This window comes from Haliotis rubra, unplaced genomic scaffold (assembly GCF_003918875.1).
Source record: "Haliotis rubra isolate DU_JTF1 unplaced genomic scaffold, ASM391887v1 Scf183, whole genome shotgun sequence".
Classification (NCBI taxonomy): Eukaryota; Metazoa; Mollusca; class Gastropoda; order Lepetellida; family Haliotidae; genus Haliotis; species Haliotis rubra.
Window position 1 is genome coordinate 775,679 of NW_025765814.1, and position 19,322 is coordinate 795,000.

At 40.6% G+C, this 19,322-nt stretch overlaps 1 protein-coding gene across 2 annotated transcripts in view; it reads left to right on the plus strand.

Annotated features, from left to right (window-relative positions):
* The first annotated feature begins 403 nt into the window (after nucleotides 1–403).
* The window catches only part of LOC124273696 (potassium voltage-gated channel subfamily H member 1-like), a 57,575-nt gene continuing 38,656 nt past the window's right edge, over nucleotides 404–19,322 (plus strand). The window contains exons 1-2 of one of the 2 annotated variants that reach the window (XM_046708972.1): nucleotides 404–526; nucleotides 615–1,134. In XM_046708972.1, coding sequence (XP_046564928.1) covers nucleotides 1,056–1,134 — 79 coding nt within the window. In that variant the 5' untranslated portion in view covers nucleotides 404–526; nucleotides 615–1,055. Of the gene's footprint in view, nucleotides 1,135–19,322 lie in introns of both variants that reach the window. The other variant, XM_046708971.1, reaches the window with a different exon arrangement.

Sequence of the window (19,322 nt, forward strand, 5' to 3'; positions counted from 1 at the left end):
CGTGATACTCCGTGACGATTCCAAATACCGAGATATCTATTCACGTATATGTTTCAATTATGACCCTGGTTTCATGGCCTACTGGCGCGAGTCTACCTAATGATACACAGGTTGTGCGTCGGTACCTATCTTCTCTATCCTGTATGTTGGCTATGTCGCAGTGTAACGGGCTGTCCTAATAAGCACTATTTATATGACTTATGAATGAAGAATTGTCAAACCAAGGGAATACATCAGCGCTATATCATTAGACATAACGCAGGTATCATCTCGTTTGAATACTAGCTTCTGCCGTGACGATCAGGTCGCGCGACCGACTCATTGTTTTACTCGGAGCTAGGCGTGTGCTACTGCCTTATATGGCATCGAGCTATCGATTAGTAGGAACCTGTGTTCGTCAACAATAAAGTGGTACCACTGACTGCCACTTTCACTGTCTCCGTTTGGCTTCTCTGATCATCGATTTGTGTCGATCGCTCAGGTGTTGGGGAACGAGCAACACCTCCCAGCGTCTGTACCCTCACAGGTGATAATTAGTCCACCTGTCACATCACCAGCGAAGAAGAAACGGTATTTGACCTATGCCAAACTTTCTCCTGTTTTCTCTTCGACAGGTGAGAGAGAATACTGGTCCCGTGTATGCTGATCGCAGCCTGGGTGTACGATGTAGTCTGCCGCTTCGTATTGTGACACCACCCTTACCATCACCGTGTCACCATGGCGACAGGAACAGCATGCCAGTCAGCTTCATAGGGAATCGGTAACATGATATAATTTACATCATCTGCATAATAAGTGCCTTGACATGCGCACTTGAGCCCTGCCTTATTAATGATAGATTGGCTTAAAGAGAATACCTGCCCGATACGTGGCTGGGATCGGAAGAATTGGCAGCCAGCAAGACCTTAGGAAATACAAGCCAAAAGAGCCCATGTGCATTCCGAACTGACTTCAAACATGGATACCTGTCCTGTCACCTCGCCAGGTGTGGCGACGCGTCGCTGACATACCTGAGCTTCTGTCTATACGAGAACTAAAGTGTTCCTTTTAGCATCATGCCTGGGGCTAGGAGAGGGCTTGTGGCCCCCCAGAACACATTCCTTGAAAACATCATCCGACGATCCAATGGCCAACGTAAGTAACAACATATATACATATACCACTCATAGTTCTACCTGTGTGGTTGTCCTTACCTAGGTGATGAAGGTGTCCGTGTGTTTAATCTGCTTTTTATGATCATGTTTAACGGCTGTCACGAACATTTCATGAGTTTTATTACAGGTATGTCAGGTAATTTTGCCTTTGTTGACTGCGTACCTCAACACGATGGTCATCAGGTCTTCGATCAGGTATTCCACCGCCATCATGGATTTGCCAGCGAACACGACCGTGCTCGCCATCAAAGGCAGTCGATCATTGTTATAGGACACAATGTCATGGAAGCACAGTGGCGACAGTAATGTCGGAAAGTAGAGTGACACTGGAAGACCACCTGGGCTATATTTCATCTGTGTTCTACACAATGTAATACTAGTACTCTTTAACAATCACAACACCGTTTTCGTGTTGAGCGCAAAGTATCAGTAAGGGAGGTTTAATCGTTTAAAAGGCGTATTTCATCTGTGACATATTATCTTAATTTTACACAGTATACAACACAAATGACGAACATACAAATTAATTTCAAAGGAACTGACGTTATCTTTTAAGAAGTGTTGTAATACTTGGAGTGTCAATGTGGGTTCTTTAATCGTTTAAAGGGCGTATTTCATCTGTGCCATATTATTTTAATTTTACACAGTATACAGCAGAAGTGACATAAATACAAATTGATTTCAAAGGAACTGACGTTATTTTTAAGTGTTGTGAAAATTAGACTGGAAATTATATTATTTCGTTTTAATTTTAAACCCTAAATTTAACTGTCACTTATTTTCTTCGAATTGGAAAATCGTTTGGATTTATTTTTAAGTAGATTGTATGGAAACAACACTTACAGTGATTACTCGTCAACAGCCACGGCCTTGTATGTTACACGACACTAGTTTAAAAAAAGTATAAGAATGTCTGACGTTATCTTGTATAAGAAAGTACTAGAATCTGTACTTTATTAAGAAAGTGTAATCCCAAATAAAACATATGTTACATTTGACCACTTTCTAAAATGGCATTGTGTATTTCATAGCTTTCGGCCGTGGGAGCCGTGCCAATTAATACTTATCAGAGGGGTACACAAAGCCCGCAGTCTAGACTACCAGTTGTCCGACTTCCATTCCCGTGGAAACTGCGGTGGCTGAGCGGTCCAGGCGTCTGACTTTGTGTGCTGGCGATTAGGTGCCTGACTCTGAGGGCGTGGGTTCGAATCTCGGATGGGACTCAACCCCAAAAGTACTAGAATCTGTACTTTATTGAGAAAGTGTAATCCCAAATATAACATATGTTACAATGTCTCGAAAGTTTAGAAAGTTTTTTCCAGAACAAAATATTGTCTTTTTTTCTCACAAGAATAATGATAAATATCAGTCTAGAATGTCTGCCCCAATATACCAACCTTCTAATTTGATAGCGTAATGTAAGCATATGTAGGAAAAATGTAACATTTTATATAAACAGATATATGTTTGTTTTCTGTTATCTACTTAATGCTTCAATATTATTCATTCAAGCAGAACCACAGTACAATGTTATCGCAAATGACGATTAAATATATTTAACTGCAAACCTCTGTAAAAACACTTTCATGCGTACACAAAATATTGTGTTCAGTGACGCATAGAAATGACAACATTAAAATTAAATAAGTCATGTAATAGAAATAATTAAACAAAGGTATTCATCATATTCTGTTATTGATTCTCGAAGATGAGACAACAACACTGGTATAGAGATCAATCGGCGCTCAAACCGTGACAGACACAACTTGAAAAGTATGAAATGATGTCGATTTCAGGGCGCACCACGCGCTCCGTGTTTATCGCGCCCCCCGCTAAGCGGCGCCAAACAAAAATAGACACCATTGACACCGTTTGTGTGTAAATAACATCGGTCACAGGTAATGACACTTATATATATGCTGCTAAATGTAATTAGAAACTCATTATCAAGTACAAATGTAACAATGCAATGTAACAACAGTATCCCCACTAAAAAGCAACATATAGGTTCTTCTTTGACGAGGTATGACGCCAAGCGTTACAACGTTGCCGTTTATTACGTGTTTCATGATGGAGAGGTGGCGAGGCGTATGTTGAAAATAATTGGATTAAACTCTTGTATTTTATGTTGTAATTGGTTACAGAGATACTGAAATGTATTCCACCTGGCATAGTTTACCCGATTGGTATCTTGTTTGGCTGATGCATCACGGGTATTTTCAGTGTGTGTGTTCAGACTTTGAAACGCCGCAACACTCTAATAAATGTTGTCTCTGGAATGGTACCAGAGCGTTCTATAGGGTTAAAGGCCCGCAATAGGTACTGAATAATAACCATTGATAAAATATTTCTGTTACTCTGTTCAAAAGTCAAATATTGTTGGTTTAGCACAGCTCATGTGCAGATGTAAACATTTAATGCGGAAAAATATTTCAGATGACTGGACGAGATGACGGTATATTGAAAAGGCCGTTGATAATGTTGCATCCCCCGGGAAAGGGAGTAAAGGAGTGACAGCATGTAATGTCAACCGTCCTCGGCTTCAGCACACATATCCCCAATTCCCCCATATATGAGGGGAGTGTCAGTATGTGTGAAAGATAAGCTCAGGTCAAAGACTTGCCCTGGCGTTGAATTTCTGCCGAAGGGCCAAGATCCAAAATATGCCGTTACACTTCCGATAGGATTCATGATGTGACAAATTATGTTTCTTTTTTTCTCTGAACCTGAATTTTCAATACATATTAACCAGGAACCTTTTAAAATATGTATTAGAATGAAAGGTTCCTATCGTATTTGGTCATAGGGAAACGCGGAGTGTATTCTTGGTGATTCTAGCAATACGACTGTTGTCAAGATAGGTTAAATCCTGCAATAGCTCGCCCCAAGGTATTGTCATATTTACAAGTATCAGAGCCCTATTAATTACTTTACGCACATTGAACACAAACAAATTTAAAGGACGTTTGTTGCTATTTAACAAAAAGACAAATACTTTGTGATAGTTAACAAATAATTAATAGATCCCAATCGATATATTAAAGGAATCAGTTTTATGTATCATGGAAAGATACAAAAATATCCCTATCAAAATTGGTACAATACATGGCTCCATAGCGGAACGTTATTAGCTTAGCCTCAAATCATTTCCTAACCAGGACCAAGACAGAGTCACGATAGAAGCCAACCTTTCTTCCAGAATCTGGCATTGGTCACCTTCCATCTGATGTTGTCTGTATGCTAATCATTGCCTACACATTTTATACAAATTTTCCTGTACGTTTCTTAAACCATCACTGATTTATAGTAACTGTTGTCCAGGTAAATATTTTTGCATTATTTTGCCTATCAGGACCAGTGGAATTTGTTTCGGTCGATAATGGAGTCTGATTGTTCAGTTTAGACCGTTTGCTCGTTATGGTAACGATCTGAGTTCGAATCGCCGCATGGGTACAATTTGCAATGCTTATAATAGACTACTTTCCACATTCACAAGCATGTCTACTAACAGAAGAGTCGATTCCATGAGCACGTGTTTATGAATCAGTATGAAAAGGGGATGATACCAGGTTTTGGCGAAATGAAGAGCAGATCCACCCGTCCTAAACACATGCAAAGGCAAGCCATTGAGTATACAAGTCCAGATAGAGAATTACATCTGACATTAAACACACCATGCAACCCACCATCCTCTCATTGTCTAACTCTCGTAGACCCGGGTTAGAATGCTGATCTTCAACAACCCATGCTTGTCGTAAGAGGCGACTAACGGGATCGGGTGGTCAGGCTCGTTGACTTGGTTGACACATGTCATCGGTTCCCAGTTGCGCAGATCGATGCTCATGTTGTTGATCACTGGATTGTCTCGTCCAGACTCGATTATTTACAGACCGCCGCCATATAGCTGGAATATTGCTGAGTGCGGCATAAAACTAAACTCACTCACTCACTCACTGTAACTCTCATACTCATGAAATACCACGGTCTCAGTCTCACAGTTACCATAAGGATTAACACAAAACGTCTTTTTCTCTTTAAGACTTCACCATAGCTAACCGATTGGTCAGTTCAGGCTTGGACTGTAAATCGAGCAATAACAAAATATATTTAAAATCACTTTAATATATTCATTTTATGTGGATTCATTTTAATGTCAGAGATACGGTTCTGCTTATCTAGGTAAGGTTGACACGTAATAAAAACAATTTTTAAACAGAACTTGATTTGCAATCACAAGCATTAAATAATGGCATTCTTTCGGAAATGTAATATGTTCAAATGCAAGTTGGTTTTCATTTTGTATGAACAAGAAGTCAGAAATAGACCAAATGAATCAAATTAAATTATATCAATTAAAGAACGACAGATGTTTCTGATTAATTTGGTGTTTTTATTGTTTCATGAGAAAAGGACTGAGAAAAATAAGTTTTCAAAACGATGTTCAAGCGGCGTGTACCTTTTTTGTAATTCCAAAGAATGGTTTGATGACACCATGATCAGGCAGATCACAAAAGTGCGATGTAATTATCATTTGAAACGAGTCTGTTCATCTAACCTGACCTTTAACAGAATCAAAGAGTTTATAATTATTTAATGTTTTCAAAGTGGTATCGGGTGTATTGACGTCAGAGCTCTGATGATAAATGGGAAGACACACTCAGATATAAATGTCGGCTAGTGGAGGCAATAGTGTCTCGTTCTACACATCGCACGTTGCAATATATCGGAATGGAATTTATTTTTTTGAGTGTGTCACAGTTGTCATTGTCATTTGTAGCGACACAAGCGACACATTCTTTTTAGAGTTAGCGGAAATTTCCATTGGGGAAAATTCCAGCTATATAATGACAAGATATATTTTAGGCGAGAACCTGTTTCTGTCATCTGGTTCAGCAATATTTGTATCACCAGTTCATTAGTGACACCTTGCATTAAAGTCTGGGAAACTTCTATATAGCATCGTTGCCGTAATTAATATGATGGTGCTGGTGCTGATGATGGTGAAGTGATGGTGAAGGTGATGATGATGATGATGTAAACTACGTTTAACGCCCCCTAGCCTATTTATAATGATGGTGGTGGTGATGATGATAATAATGATGATGATGGTGATGATTCCGGCCAGTAAACTACGTTAACGCCCTTCTAGCCTGAAATTAGTGCCATGGTACAATGTTTGACTATTGTTTAATGCCTGGACTTGAATAATTGAGTATACCCACAGAACTTTTGCAATGCCAGAACAGTTGTTGTCAAGGAAGTCTGAATAATTTAAAATGGACGGTGATACAATCGAGTTCAGATCAGAGTGAAATGATATCTTTTATATCGTTTATAATATTCATTAACATTCCAAGTGATTTTCTGGAAGGCTGTATCATTGTCTTATTTTGACTGAAAAATTCAAAAATATTTATAAAAAAATTATTTGTTGAGCTTTGTAATGTTTAAGAAATGACCATGTATACTCATGCCAATAATGGTTGTCACCCCCTACACCCACACCCCACACCCCCTCTCCAATAAAACAAATTGAAGGGGGTGACAACCATTAATGGCATGAGTATATATCCGACAATGTAAGGCCCAAAAGGCCGACTGGATTGTCGATCGGTAGTATCGGTAGCCATTTTTTCAATATTGTTTTATGGACTTTAGTCCGCTAATGAACCTACTGTGAGTATTCACGAAATTCCATATCAGTTTGTCGCATTACAAATCCTATGTCACCCCAAAATCATAACACATTACCGCAGTCGAAATTAAATTGCAATGCCGAAATTCGTCGTGTTTAGATAATGTTAAATGGTTTTCCACCTTGCCGTTAGTTTATTGGCGAATCGTTCTCAACATCAACTATCTCTCTTTGCTTTTCTTAAAAACAGGGTACGGTAAGGTAGCCTAGTTCTTAAAAACTCGCTCGGTTTGATCCCCCACATGGGTGCAATAAGTGAAACCCATGATATTTCTGGAGAATTGCTGAAAGCGACGAAAAACAGACTCATTGCTCTATTTAATCGCTGGAGACGGGTTGGTTCGCATGGGTGAAATGTGTAGAGCCTATTTCTGGTGTTCTGCCGTAAAGTTGCAAAACCGTAACCTCGCAACGTCTTGCCCTGGTCTTGCACACCGGAAAACCGCCGCTATGTTTTACCCTGGTGTCTACACAGTCATGTATACGAAATGACCACTTGCCCCGGTCTTGCACACCGGAGAACCGCCGCTATGTTTAACCCTGGTGTCTACTCATGTATAAGACATGACGTCTTGCCCCGATCTTGCACACCGGAGAACCGTCGCTATGTTTAACCCTGGTGTCTACTGCAAGACATGACGTCTTGCCCCGAGCACCCCGGAGAACCGCCGCTATGTTTAACCCTGGTGTCTACTCATGTATAAGACATGACGTCTTGCCCCGATCTTGCACACCGGAGAACCGCCGCTATGTTTAACCCTGGTGTCTACTCATGTATAAGACATGACGTCTTGCCCCGATCTTGCACACCGGAGAACCGCCGCTATGTTTAACCCTGGTGTCTACTCATGTACAAGACATGACGTCTTGCCCCGGTCTTGCACACCGGAGAACCGTCGCTATGTTTAACCCTGGTGTCTACTCATGTATAAGACATGACGTCTTGCCCCGGTCTTGCACCCGGAGAACCGCCGCTATGTTTAACCCTGGTGTCTACTCATGTATAAGACATGACGTCTTGCCCCGGTCTTGCACCCCGGAGAACCGCCGCTATGTTTAACCCTGGTGTCTACTCATGTATAAGACATGACGTCTTGCCCCGGTCTTGCACCCCGGAGAACCGCCGCTATGTTTAACCCTGGTGTCTACACATGTACATTACAAGTCCCGGTCTTGCACCCCGGAGAACCGCCGCTGTGTTTAACCCTTGTGTCCTCACATGTACAATACAAGTCCCGGTGTTGCACCTGCATGTGCGACCCCTTGTCTTGCACACGTGGATCCATAATACATGACTCTAAGCCCTCTCACGAACCATAGCAAGCCGTCATTGTTTACACGATCCCAAGTTGCGCTCAGGTTCTTCGAATTCATTAACAATCCATTTGTCCTAATGAAATATTTAATATTTCCTCAAGGGGAGCTTACCCAGTTTTTGCCACAAGTCCTATTTAGAACCTTGGGTGGCGCATCCGCTGGTAGTAGAATCCGCGAGAACCTTCTTTTTTGCTTACCCGCAATTTTCACACGCAATTGGGGACAACAGTCTCAGGACTTACATAAACAGGGAGGTAATTATTCTGACTTTATCAGCTGACCATCTTCTTCAAGCACGATTAGCGATATTCCACCTCCATCCTCACCCGGCGTTTTTCTGGCTTGTCACTAATCAGTGAGATTTTATCATTGCGCTCTGACGGAGTACTGAAACGTCTCAATGAAAGGACCGTCTCGTTCAATTATTCAGTCGGGACAGCAGTGGACTAATTGGAGAACACTCAAGTTCGGCAAAAGTTCAGAGTTCCCGAATGAACATGAATAATTCGGCATTTCGCCAAGCTAAATTGTCGATAAGAAAAACAGAATCAATGTGAATGAGCGAGAGTTAATTTCATCGATAAAGTATCGCCTTGTGGCTATTGCGATGACGTGAGGGAACACGATTGGTTTTAATTTACCGGTTGATTTGATCAACGCTTGGTGCCAATTGTCTCATATTGTCAACAAAGATATTATTGTTGAAAAATACCCTTGACATCTCTAACATACACCCTTGTTTAAGAATATTCTCGATGAAACCCTTTCGCCTACACTCTTTGAAATTGTCATTACCTTGCTGTGTTTAACTATGAAGTTCAGTCTTAAGCAAAGGCCCCGTTGCACAAAGCGTTTGTGGCATTGGGACCGTCTTAAGTAAATATTTAGGATTTACGATGGACGTTGCGCAACTATCGCTTTGTGAGACGGTCTAGGTTAGTGAGTGAGTGAGTATGATTTTATGCCGCTGTTAGCATATATCACGCGGGGGACACCAGAAATGGGCTTCACACATTGTACCCATGTAGGGAATCGAACCCGGGTTTTCGGCGTGACGGGTAGACACTTGAACCAACAGATTACCCCCCACTGACCCCCCACCCCACCCCCGCGTCGCAGGTATGTGAAGGTAATCGTCAACTTAAGACGTCATTTAAACGATCAAGAGATAGGTATTATATCTATTCGAGTTTTATTGAATATCAAAATGTATGGCTTCTTAATTATTTTTCGAATTGCATGATACACAACTGTTCACAAGCAACGTCCTTTCGCCCTTGGGAAAAGATAGGGGTAAGTGTATTTTGAACAGTAGTGTATATGTTTTACTCTGGTTTATAACAATGAAGAATTCATCGCATTACATAATATTTCATATCTCCACCTTAGATTCATGCAACAGATGTGTAACATAGGTTTTCTACCAATCATACATACATATAAATTATATGAAAGTATTCAGGTGTAGGACCATGTTGAATTGTTCTATTGTACTGGAATATAATTACAGCTGCGGACAAAACATCTGCCGTTATTGTTATGCAAATCATATGGAATAGCCATGATAGCAATAGGTGTACAGAGTAACGTAACGGTTCGTCATGCCATTGAAACTACATAATGTGCATTCAGGAAAGTATTAAAAATATGTATCTATTCACAAGAGCATCAAGTCGTGTCAGTAGTAGATGTAGACACTGCCGTTACTGCAGTCGTGCTGGTACAGTTGCCGATAGGTTGTTGAATCGTTCGGGCTGTATTGCTTGTTTGTCGAACGTACGCGGTCGCGCAGTAGCCGACATACACAGTGCTCATTATCTCAAAGCATCACTTCATCCGTAGCACATGGCGGAACAAAACTGTCGTGCGAAATCAATGTATCGATCTGCTATCGGGTGATAGGTTGTATTCATTTAGTAAGTGCTGTAGCATGTTCACGATAATGTTTAAGTGAAGAAATCGGTATGTTTGTATACATGGATCATGGCAGTCTGAGGGTTATTGTGATGGGGAAGGCAAGGGGCGAGGTGGTGTGTGTCGTCGATGTCGTGATGGGGAAAGGCAAGGGGCGAGATGAAGTGTATGTCGTCGATGTTGTGATGGGGGAAGGCAAGGGGTGAGGTGAAGTGTATGTCGTCCATGTCGTGATGGGGGAAGGCAAGGGTGAGGTGAAGTGTATGTCGTCGATGTCGTGATGGGGAAGGCAAGGGGTGAGGTGAAGTGTGTGTCGTCCATGTCGTGATGGAGGAAGGCAAGGGGCGAGGTGAAGTGTATGTCGTCCATGTCGTGATGGAGGAAGGCAAGGGGTGAGGTGAAGTGTATGTCGTCGATGTCGTGATGGAGGAAGGCAAGGGGTGAGGTGAAGTGTATGTCGTCGATGTCGTGATGGGGGAAGGCAAGGGGTGAGGCGAAGTGTGTGTCGTCCATGTCGTGGGACTGGGTGGTTCATGGTGAGGGATAACAGTTAGGCAGGTAGTAGAACTACTACACGAATTGATTTATAATTCTCATTACATAATTACTATACATCGATAGTTAACACTGTATTCACATCGACCTTTTGAACATACTCAATTCACAAATCAGTGTTACTGATTGCATATAGACATCCCCATAAGACCATATCCAGAATACATCACATATATCGTCCTAGTGATAACACGACATCAAGAATACATCACATATATCGTCCTAGTGATAACACGACATCAAGAATACATCACATATATCGCCCTAGTGATAACACGACATCAAGAATACATCACATATATCGCCCTAGTGATAACACGACATCAAGAATACATCACATATATCGTCCTAGTGATAACACGACATCAAGAATACATCACATATATCGTCCTAGTGATAACACGACATCAAGAATACATCACATATATCGTCCTAGTGATAACACGACATCAAGAATACATCACATATATCGTCCTAGTGATAACACGACATCAAGAATACATCACATATATCGTCCTAGTGATAACACGACATCAAGAATACATGGCATATATCGCTCACATATATCGTCCTAGTGATAACACGACATCAAGAATACATGGCATATATCGCCCTAGTGATAACACGACATCAAGAATACATCACATATATCGTCCTAGTGATAACACGACATCAAGAATACATCACATATATCGCCCTAGTGATAACACGACATCAAGAATACATGGCATATATCGCCCTAGTGATAACACCCAATCACGAATACATCACTTATATTGACCTAGTGGTGACAATACATCAAGAATACATCGCACATATCGACCTACTGATCATTGTCTATTGGAGCAAAACTGCACTAAACGATTAAGCGAATAGAGTAAAACAACGTGTGAGGCGCTGTGTGAGTGTTTCATCGAAGTGATCATTACCACATGGACACCCGTGAATGACTGATGCATATGTGGCGACAGATGACTGAAATGGCTTGCCTATCAAAATACTGTAGCACACAAACAGATTGTAAGGGATGGACCTTCAAACTGCTATGTCAGTTAATTCACATCAAGGCATGGTGAATAGATTTGACTATCGATTTATAGGTGCAAATATATACCTTTCATTCGTTCATTCATTCATTCATTCACCCACCCATTCGTCCTGCATCCACCCATCCATCCATCCATCTACCCACTCACTAACTCATTCATTCATTCATTCATTCATATATAATTAGTACTACTTATTCGTCTATATTCTATTTGCAATGAAACTTCGTTATATGCGAAGCTATCGGAACTGTGGTTATCACTTCGAGTGACGTGAAGCTAGTGTTCTAACATTAGACCAATCACTGACCCATGACGTATGTCGTCAGAATTCACTGTCTACGCTGACGTCATGCATGTTTCGATATACAAATAAGAAGTGACACTATTACACACAGAAATAGCTACAACACTGCTGTTTTCATTAATTTGTCGCATTATATAACATGGTGATTGTAAATGTCTAACCAGAATGAAAAGTACCTGCTACTGAAATACTTGGCGTTAGGACTCCACGTGTGACGTCAGTACTTACGACATAGGGCATTAGGAGATGTGACTCTGTAATTAAGGACTCACTGAAAACATGCTTAGTCACAATGTATCAATGGCCAGGTGGTTTGCAAAGCTATTCCTGTCCTTAAGGAGTCACGAAACAGTAGAAAGCTGTGTACACGGATAAATGTTATAATTTGTCTGATATATTTAATTAATTAATTAGATTCTGTCTACACGCAACCGGAATTTGAAAGACTTCACAATCCATCCACAAATTGGTTTTCTTTGACTTGGTTGGTGCATGTCATCATGTCCTGGATGCCCATGCTGTCAATCACTGGATTGTCAAATCCAGACTCGATTATTTACATATAGCTGAAATATTGGCGGGTGTGGCTATAAACAAACAAATAATTATTGATAAATGTCTTCAGGTCGTCAAGTAGTTTCATCGGGAGGTTTCTTTTGTTTGTTGTTTAGGGGCGGTGGGGTAGCCTGGTGGTTAAAGCGTTGGCTCGTCACGCCGAAGACCCGGGTTCGAATCCCCACATGGGTACAATGTGTGAAGCCCATTTCTGGTGTCCCCCGCCGTGATGTTGCTGGAATATTGCTAAAAGCGGCGTAAAACCAAACTCAGTCAGTCAGTGTTTGTTGTTTAACGCAGTACAGGATTTATATGACGGCGTGTGTAAATAGTTGTATAAGGACCAGACAATCCAGTGATTGACAAAATGAGCATCTATGCAAATAGGATACGATAACATGCCAAAGCCACGTCCTGAGCGTGGCCTTCCGTTGCCAATAGTCACGTTGTAAAAGCAAGTGCGGATGCAGAACCTCTTATTGAAATATTATCCGTTGTTACTTGAAAGATCACGTTCTATTATATCTATAAAAATACTGTTTGATTTCTACGTCAAATATAGGCTACAGTTTTCGGCATCTTGCCACAAACAGTTTCAATCATCAATCATTCGTGATGTATATTACTTTCAACTGTCGGAATACGGATATAACAATTTATCAATTTGCACCTCTGGGGTTCCATAATTACTCCGTTGTAATATTATCCATCGCTTTTAATCAATTTGATTAATTCAGGAAACATGTGTTCAAAATTCTTAAAAAATAACACGAAACTTACCTTCCCTCGAGAATTGCAGCGCCCACGCATACGGTCGTTTTGAAACCTACTGAGATCGGTTGAAATTGTATTACTTTTCATTCTTTGAAATTAATAATGAATTATCCTTCCGAACATTATCCAGCCGCATTTATTTTAATAGTATGCTGTTGTAGCAAATACATCACGAATTCAAATACATTTTATTTATGTTCATAATACCGTACCCATGCCTATTAAACTGAGAGTGCGGTTATTCTGATTTCATCGCATGATTGCAGGAGAGGCCTATGATGAGGTTGCAAACGATACTCCCTCCGAGATTTGTTTGCCATTATCAAATGAGTTTGATACGTTCTGTCGCGTTGTTCAAGAAGAGTGTTCAAACAATACTGTTCTGTGAATAGTTCTGACGTCTATCTGGAGAAATACACTAATGGCTAATCAGCCTCCAGGAACCGTTAGCCCCTCGCTTTGAAGTAAACATTAAGCCATGACCTTGAATGACATTTCCAATGTTTATCGGCTTCGATTACGGTACAGATGATACATTATAAATACCTTGTATTATGTTTACACTTGTGTTTGTGGATTCACTACTCAATAACCTACGTCAAAACGATAGAAATCTACTGAACATAATTCACCTTGTGATAATGAGAATGTGACGTACAACGTTGGATTCTTTTACTGGCATATCTAATGAGTGAGTGAGTTGAGTTTAACGCCGCTTTGAAGAATATTCCAGTTTTAGGTTCCATTCATGTCAGGTTAATGTGGAAGGAATATGTTCACCCAGCATAAAATGGGTACCCGGTGGGATCAGTCATGTGGCTATAACCTTATAGCTCCTCACAGGGGTAATAAATAATGAACAGTGACTTGTCAGGGCTTTGAGTATTGCCCTTGTTTGGTGGAAGTCAACGCTATACAAATATTCTCCTTATTATTATTGTTATTAATAATAATAATAATAATAACAGTCTAAGTAATCCAGATCTTAAATGAAAGCGAACAGGGATTCGAACCAACGACTATATAATTCTGTACTGCGACTTGCGGGGCCTGGGGGTGGTTGGGTAGCCTAGTGGTTACAGCGTTCGCTCGTCACGCCACAGACCCGGGTTCGAGTCCCCACATGGTTACAATTTGTGAAGCCCATTTCTGGTGTCCCCCGCCGTGATATTGCTGGAATATTGCTAACAGCGGCGTAAAACCATACTCACTCACTTGCGGGGCCTGCGTCAGCTCGGCAACACATGTCCCTATAGTTTAATCTATTTATCAGGCTGAGTACAATTTATATTAATATTCTGAAACTTTTTCATTCACTAGTAACCGCATGTGTTAAAGTTTATCAATGGCCTGACCTTGCATATTTGATATCTCAGGGATCCTATGGCATTAGGATTAAGCGTCACCATTTTTGTGCTTGGTATATCTACTTAAAATGATAATCACGTAAAATATGTATGTTTAATGCTTAAAATGTAAAGTACTGATATCGTCCTATGTTTGTTATGAACAATACCATCTCCTTTAGGTTGGTGAACGGTTGGTCGCAGATGATATGCCTCATGTTACGAATCAATATGTTGCATATTAATTTATATTGTTTGGATACATAATATAAAACATATTTTATTTATGTCACACAACAGTGATAGAATATTGTAGTCAACCGAGACGTGTACTCATGTAATAACTGTCGCGGATCTATCACACCGGAATACATTTACGCGAACATATTAGGGACCGTTCATAATTTATGGCTAGGGGGGTGATGATGGTTTTTATGGAGAAGCATGTACAATGTGACTGACCCCCCATAAAATTTATAAGCCATAAGTCATCACCCTGAATGTCATGTACAAAATCAATTACCCCCTTCCCCCTACCCATAGTAATTAAGCATCATTTGTAAACATGTTTATGTACAAAATTACTGATCCCCTAGTACATTGTACAAAATCAATGACCCCCCTACCTCCCCAGAACCAAATAGCCCCCACCCTTAGTGGTAGTCCTTGTCTGGGGGCACGATAAATAACGAGCCATGTGTTCTAACAATAGTCCCATGTCTCAGCAGAACCGTCTTGAGGAGGTACCTAGATGTTTCAGTTCTATTCAATATACACTCCCTTACGGCGATGATAGATTGACGGTAGTGATGTAAGGCTGACAACCACATCGTTGCTAGGGACGCTGTCGTCTAACAGCCATCGCACAATCACAATGAAATAAAAAGTGCTTTGCGTAATGTATAAATGCCTTATTATCCCAGAAAATCATTTCAAGGACAGCAGAGCGAGAAATGTTAATATTGGCCTCAGGCCTTTATGTAATAGGTTTGACAGCTTCTACCGAAACATGACATTTTTAATAATGCGTCGCGCTACGAATCGATATAATCCTGCTCAGAAAAAAACGAAGAGGGTTTATATTGGTAAGTCCCTGAGACAGACATGTATTTGCACGTTTCCGGTCGATTGGCACAACAGAAGCTGTTGTCAAATATGAAACTGTTGTCAAATACGATGCTGTTGTCAAATATGAAACTGTTGTCAAATACGATGCTGTTATCAAATATGAAACTGTTGTAAATACGATGTTGTTGTCAAATATGAAACTATTGTCATATACGATGCTGTTGTCAAAACATGAAACTGTTGTCAAAGATGGCGCTGTTGTTTTGTGTTTGTTTTTAACACAGATCCATTTTAGTGAGATGATTGGCCTATGCGTCAGTTACATCATTGGTCACTGTGACTTTATGGCAAATCAGAAACACAAAACAACTTGTCGATATTGCTCTTCACACAACAAAACTTCAATAAAACAACAACAGTACTGTAAATAGAAGCGACAAAACCATTTCCAGATCCATAAGAAATCTCTGCATAAAGCAGAGCCCATTGTACAATTATGACTTTATCATGAGTATATAGTTGTTTCAGCAGTATTACAGCTCTACCATGTTGTTTGTAAACAAATCGAGTTTGAACCAGACAATCCAGTGATTGTCACCATGCGATACGATGATAGAGCATGTGTTTATGAATCACTATGAAATAGTGATGATGCCAGGTTTTCGCGAAAAGGTGAGCGTATCCTGCCCCACCGGTGGCACCCGTCATAAACACATGCTAAGTCTAGTCAATTGTTCACCTGAAATAATTCGGGAACGTGTGGTCAAAATAGGGTATTGTATCGGACTTCATGTTTGTCACTGATGCATCAAGTTGGAAATTTCCTCCACATGTCTACCATAAAACTTCTTGAAAGCTTTAAAACACGTCAAAGAAGGTTGACTAAGAAGATGACCATATTCGTGTTATTAGTTAAAAATAAATCTGAAAATAACCTAAAAGCTTACTGCCGGTGAAAGTGCCCGTCACAATGTGTACTCGACGTCTTCCGACTGACGGAATGGGGGATGAAGGGATACCATGCATTTGTATGATTAACGTGAGTCCATTACTATGGTGGATCAGAAGGGACATCATTTTCTCGAATTACGCCGCGAGAAAACGAGGAAGCGATAACATGGCCTTAAAGCAATAGTTTCTTGAGCAACAATATCACGTTATTGTCTCACGTTATCATTTTATCGCCGCCTGGTATCACTTTTTCGTCACGTGTTTTGGCTTCCTCACTGAATTCGACAAAGCGATGTCCCTTTCTATCCACCATACATGCCGTTTCTTCTGCAAGTGGAGTAAATATGGTTTTACGCGGCTTTTAGCAATATTCCAGCAATATCACACGAGGGACACCAGAAATGGGCTTCACACATTGTACCCATGTGGGGACTCGAACCCGGGTCTTTGGCGCGACGAACGAACGCTGTAACCACTAGACTATCCCCCCACCCCCCACCCCTCACCCCTCTGTTTGTGGATATTTCCTTGGCAGTGAACACTGATCATTGTGTTTTGACTGTTTGTACATATATATGTATATTTGTAGATATATAATGTCAATGCTAAAATATAACCAGTTTAGAATTTCCAACGGAACTCGTGTAAAAATGCAAAATAGAGGTAAAAATATCTGAATTGATCTGCGATGACATCAGATATTCAAAAAAGGTAAGTACGTCCCGTCATACAGGTTTCTGTTCTCTCTGACGTATGTTGGCGTGACAATACTGTGTGACGTCACCTCATATTGACCATCAAACTCTTGTGCTGTACACTAATCAAACATTGCCCGTCATTAACCGCTATAAGCACACGGCAAACAGTTCCTTGCCGCGAAGTAATATATTTGCATGCATCAAGAGTACAAACAAGCTTATTTGAATTGCTGTCATTGCAGTGACAAGACAATGTCGTCATCGATCAATAGCACGTGCAAATAGAGAGTCTGCGTGAGTGGGATTGTCGTGTTTTCAGCAGGTAGCGACGCCATCTTGCCGCGGGGCCGGCTTCTGGTGGCTTACTTTGGTGTAAGGGCAGCCGTATCCCAGGGGTGAATACCTTGGCACTATGATTAGACCCAACACGTCAGTGTCACCAGTAATTGTATTTCCCTATTCAACTTAATGACTGTTTCCTATTTGTGCGATGAGGCTTAATAGTCCTACCGTTAAGCCCCTGCGTCTCATTTCATTTGTTTTTTACCTGCTGTTTTTTATCGTTTGAAGCATTGGTCTTTTGGGTAAAACACTGCAATCCAAATGAAAGCGATTATAATGATGGGCCATGGTGATATTGGTGATTTGGTTATTATGATGGTGATGATGATGACGATGATGATAATGATGATGATGGTGATGATGTACATGTTCACACCGCGTGGCAATTTATCTATCGTCTTAATTGTTGTGAAAACATGTCACAAAACGATATGGCTGTTATTGTTTCAAGATGGCGTTCATAAACTTTAACCGACTGAGCTCAATTAATACCAGCACGACATTGTGACGCTGCTAGAATATAGTTGATTCCGGCGTTAACCGTCACTCACTCACTAACTTAAAGCATTCTGGGCCGTGTGAGAGAATGAGGTACGAGATCCCACAATATCGACGTGGATTTATGTATCCAATTAATCCAACCCGCGGCTGGTCCAGAAATAGATATATTACGGAGATAATGTATATCTCATATCGATTTCAGTATTCAAACACACAGAACAAAAAAGAAAACACACTGCTTTTATCGTGACAGTCGGACATTCTCGTTTCTGTACACAGCAAAGGTAATGAATAAGCCTTCGTTAGTCCTAACCCCCGTTATTCCGAACACCTGATCATTGGAGCAATGCTTGGCAAGACGTACGATTAAAGGTGGATCATAGAATTTGTTCTCCTCCCAGTGGTTTACAAAACAAGATATATGTATCAAGAAAAACCCACAGATTTAAGTGTTTCTTTGACCCTTAGAGGTCGTTGTGTCAGGAGTCTATCCTTAGTTCTTGGGTCCTTAGATGAAAATATGCATTAATCATTGTAGAGAGTAGTATATTACGTCACTGCCCTTGGTACCGAAACTGTGGCAATTAACCGGAGCTGAAGGTCACGTGCAGGTCACTGTTTCATAGGTCGTGTCCGGATTCTAGTTCTGATGAAAATGAACAATTAATTACTGCCTTGATTAAGAATAGTTGCTAAACAAGACGTGTCATTTTGTGATCGGTTATCCATCGCAATGCGTGATAAAACAATGTTTATTCACAAAGACGATGCCTGTTATTTATTTTTTTGAGACATTGTCAACAGTGTCAACATTCAGCACTGGTGTTTGTTAAACAACAATGTTTCGGATCACTGGATAAACAGGTGTTCATGAGACAGAGAGCTGATCAGCCACTGATCCTTTACCAAATGAAACCAATCCTACACACATTAAAGAATTGATCCGATAAACGTCAAAGGGCAGTTCCTATATTCATTAAACGATCCGATCTACGGCATAAAACCGGTTCTATATACGGTAAAAGATGTGGTAAACGAATGATCCGAAATACCACAAAGGACTCATTTTATCTAACAACTTATTCTATATACAAAAAAC